We start from the raw sequence: 4,143 nt of genomic DNA on the forward strand, positions 1-4,143 counted from the left end.
AACAGGTAGGAGTGTGGCCCTTTTGTCTAAATAAAAGGTGAATCAAAGGGCGCAGGCAGAGCCCAGTCTCACCAGAGACGGTCTGGTGAGACTGCTGGACAATGAATGGAACAGAAACAGAATCAGTCTGCTGATATCAGCCGGAAATGGGGAATTATCCTAGCTATCTGTGTTGTATAGGGAATGGGTTAACCTAATAGATTTTTAGTGTTTGGCACTTGGTTTGCTGAACATCCTTACTGTACTGACAGATATATTGTTGTTTCTCTTCTTCTGAAAAATGCACTTATAGTAAGTCTCTTTGGGTAAAAGCGTCTGCTGAGCGCCCTGAAGGTAAACGATGCCCCTCCCGGGCCCCCTGCTCTCTGTTCCAGATAACCCCCTGATGGGAACAGCCCGCGGCCTCTGAGGTCCTCGTCGCGCCGCTCCAGTGAACCACGATAACCCCGACTCTTCGGTGACCATGGCGAACCCCCAGACCGACGGCGGCCGCGCAGGAGAGGAAACTGCCAGGAAGGTGGAGGACGCCGACTCCTGGGAGGTGTCCCCCAGCGGGCCGACCAAGGGGGGAGCCCCGCCCACCCTGGTGGAGACCCCTCCCTCCCCCGCGGCCTCGGCCAGCCAGGGGGGCGTGGCCCTCAAGGTGGGGGGCCCCAGCGTGCTGCAGCCCTTCTGCCTGGGCGAGGGGCCCCTCATGCTGCCCATCCACCTGCAGATGGGCGGGGCGGCCGGCCCCCCGATGGGGGCATCGCCCTGCTTCCTGACCAGCGGGGGGCCGCTCTCCCTGCCCCTGGTCCTGGACCAGCAACTGCTCCAGCACCTTGGCTCCGGCCTGCTGCCCCAGGGCAACATGCTGATCCAGAACGCCTCGCTCTCCTTTGGCCCGCCGCCACTCGACCAGAAGCCCTCGGGGGGGGGCCACTTCCAGGACGCCAACGTGCTCGCTCTGCTCCAGAACCCCGCCTTCGCCGCCCTCCTGCAGGACCTCTTCTCGTCCCAGACCAGCTCCTCCTCGTTCCAGGCGAGTCCTGGCCCGGCGCCGGCGGACTCCTTCGCCAACGCCACCTTCTTCGCTCCTCCTCCTCCTCCTCCTCCTCCTCCGGGGTCGCACCCCTACAGCTCGCCCCTGGCCCCGCTGGTGCCCCCGGCCACGCTGCTGGTCCCGTACCCTGTGGTCATCCCCCTGCCGGTGCCCCTGCCCATCCCGCTGCCCATCCCCGTCCCCGTGCCCCCGGGGGCCGAGGACTCCAAGGGCAGCGTGCCCCGAGCCGTCTGCACCGTGAGCCGGGGCACGCAGACCGCCGCCACCGACGGACCCCCGCCTCTCGCCCGGTCGCTCGCCGCCTCCCCGTCCTCACCGCCCCCGGCCGACGGGGAGGCGCTGGACCTGTCGGTGCGGACCTGCCCCCTCCAGCCCAAGCTGGAGCCCCCCTGTCTGCAGGACGACGTGCTGGACCTGTCGGTGCCCGGGGGGCGGCGCTGCGCTCCGCCCAGCGACAGTGGGACCGCCGCCCTGTCGCTGGGCGTCTTGCGGCCGGTCGAGTGCTCCGGGGGTGTGGACTCCAAGCTGCTGAGCGGCCTGACGGCGTCGCTCGAGTTCAGCCGCAAACACAAGTGGCTGGTGGGGGGCGGGCCGGGGGGGTCGGGCCCCACCCTCGTCGGCGCCGCGGGGAAGCTGGAGCTGGTCGGCACCTCGCAGACCGCCAAGGTCATCGTGTCGGTGAAGGACGCCATCCCCGCCATCCTCTGCGGGAAGATCAAGGGTCTGTCGGGGGTTTCCACCAAGAACTTCTCCATCAAGCGGGACGGCTCCCAGGGGGGGGGCGGCGCCCTGCGGCAGCTGTGCGGGGCGGCGGCCCGCGGCCAGGGGGAGCCGCCCGACTCGGGCCCCCCCCACCGGAAGAGCAGGGCCATCAAGCTGAAGAAGGTCAGCGCCCAGGAGATCCACCTCGTCCCCATCAAGAAGCAGCGCCTCGCCACGTTCCTCCCCAGGAAGTGAGGGGGGGACGGGGGAGACTCGTGTCCCTCCAGGGGGAGACGGGGGAGACTCGGTGTCCCCCAGGGAGTGAGGGGGAGACGGGGGAGACTCGTGTCCCTCCAGGGGGAGAAGGGGGAGACTCTGTGTCCCCCAGGGAGTGAGGGGGAGACGGGGGAGACTCTGTGTCCTCCAGGAAGTGAGGGGGAGACGGGGGAGACTCTGTGTCCCCCAGGGAGTGAGGGGGAGACGGGGGAGACTCTGTGTCCTCCAGGGAGTGAGGGGGAGACGGGGGAGACTCTGTGTCCTCCAGGAAGTGAGGGGGAGACGGGGGAGACTCTGTGTCCCCCAGGGAGTGAGGGGGAGACGGGGGAGACTCTGTGTCCTCCAGGGAGTGAAGGGGAGACGGGGGAGACTCTGTGTCCTCCAGGAAGTGAGGGGGAGACGGGGGAGACTCTTCGTCCCCCAGGGAGTGAGGGGGAGACTTGGTGTCCCTCCAGAGGGAGGTGGGGGAGACTCGGTGTCGTCGCTGGAGGTCTGGACACCTCAGGTCCGGTCCAGGCATACACAGAGGACCTTGGACGCCTGCCTGGATGACCTGGCACTAGAAACTAAGGACAATTCTTTGTATTGATAATTATTTATTTATTCTAATTGTATTAATCACGCTTTTGCATTCTTGTGAAGCACTGTTCTACTGTGAGCCGCTGGTTTTGAAGCAGCTAGGTGATGAGGACGCTCCTTCCAGCCCTGAAGGAGTTCTTAGGTCAGGAGGAGGTGTTGCTGAGTCATGTTGGACATGTGCAGTGTTTGAAGTGTATTATGAACGTGCTCTTAGAGCAGAAACTGACCAATAGTAAGAGAAAAATCTCAAATCCCAAAAATCTAAATCAGGCTGAACAGGGTGCTTTATGATTTACGCTAGAAACTACTAGAAAACAAATCCTATTTGCTCAAGTCATTGACAAAATCGATCAAAACAGCGGTTTTAATGAAATCTGGAGTTTAGTCAACATAGCTAAGTTCACTTTACTTTAAATGACGAAGACAGGTTATTAAACCAGGGCACAGTGACCTGGCTCTGGGTATTATGAATACACATGGTTATTCAGTCTTCTTATAAGAAGTGTATTGTAAATACACCAAACTTGGAATAGTTTTATGTAATTTCTACTATTTTTAATGTTTTTCTATCTTAGAATTCATGAACGTTGTGTGATTCAATGTGTGTCGTGGGTTAGTTTATTTATAATTTTGCACTTTTTGCCCTTTCTGTCTGTGAACGGAGGGGAGATTCCCTCCTGCGTCCTTTTTAATATGCTGTCAATCAAATCGGCCAAACACGTCTTCTCAAAGTATTTAACGCATATCGGAAGACGTGACTTCTTCAGAAACTAAAACAAGAACCTGCCTTGGTTGTTGAAGAGCGGATAATCTGGTTGATGTCCTCTGCCCAGAGGGCGGGCTGCTGTCATCTCGGTGGACGTGACGGTTTGTTAAATAAAGATGTTTGAATCAAGTGGTCGTCTGATCCGTCAACAATACCAGAGAACGACACGTCTCCTAAACCAGCGATTCCCAACCCCCGGACCATGGACCCCTTGGAACCGGGCCTTGAAATATTTCCAGAAAAGGCTAACAGAATTATAATAATAAAAAAACAATAACCCAGACTCCATACACTTATTTGTAGTGGAGAAAAGGGAAAACATTTTGTGATTTGTTCTGAAAGTTTGTTTAAGACTCAGGAGACTTTTCTTGTGTTTCCCTTATAAATTGTATTATTTTATATTGTTGCATTGTTGAAGGGAGCCTGAGACTCGGGCATTTAATTGCTGTTGCTTTAATTGTTGTGAATAAGAAAAATAAACCTTCTTGAAAAACAAACAAATAATGCATCTTAAAATCAAGGCATTCAAATTGACTACCTATCCGTCAATTTCTTTGGCTATATGTGTCCTTGGAACAAAAATGGTTTGGAACCCCCGGCTTAAAGCGCTCCCAGAAACACGAGCTGTCAACATCCGTCCTGACAGCTCATTCATATTTGATTCATGAGCACCTGGTCAGCAGTCAAACTCCACAACTCCACGAGGATGAAACCAGAGCCGTGAAGCGGTGGTGTGGACAGGTCAGCGCCCCAACAAACACGACACACAAAACAAAAC

General features: G+C 57.1%; 1 protein-coding gene across 1 annotated transcript; it reads left to right on the forward strand.

The window, feature by feature from the left end:
- Positions 1 to 463: 463 nt before the first annotated feature.
- Positions 464 to 1,999, forward strand: rai2 (retinoic acid induced 2; the record flags this gene model as incomplete). Its single annotated transcript, XM_079739250.1, has 1 exon — positions 464 to 1,999. One exon carries the CDS (start codon positions 464 to 466, stop codon positions 1,997 to 1,999), a length of 1,536 nt encoding a protein of 511 aa, XP_079595376.1.
- Between the last annotated feature and the right edge of the window lie 2,144 nt (positions 2,000 to 4,143).

The sequence above is a fragment of the Pollachius pollachius genome (assembly GCF_949987615.1).
Source record: "Pollachius pollachius genome assembly, chromosome: 7".
In the NCBI taxonomy this organism is placed as follows: domain Eukaryota; kingdom Metazoa; phylum Chordata; class Actinopteri; order Gadiformes; family Gadidae; genus Pollachius; species Pollachius pollachius.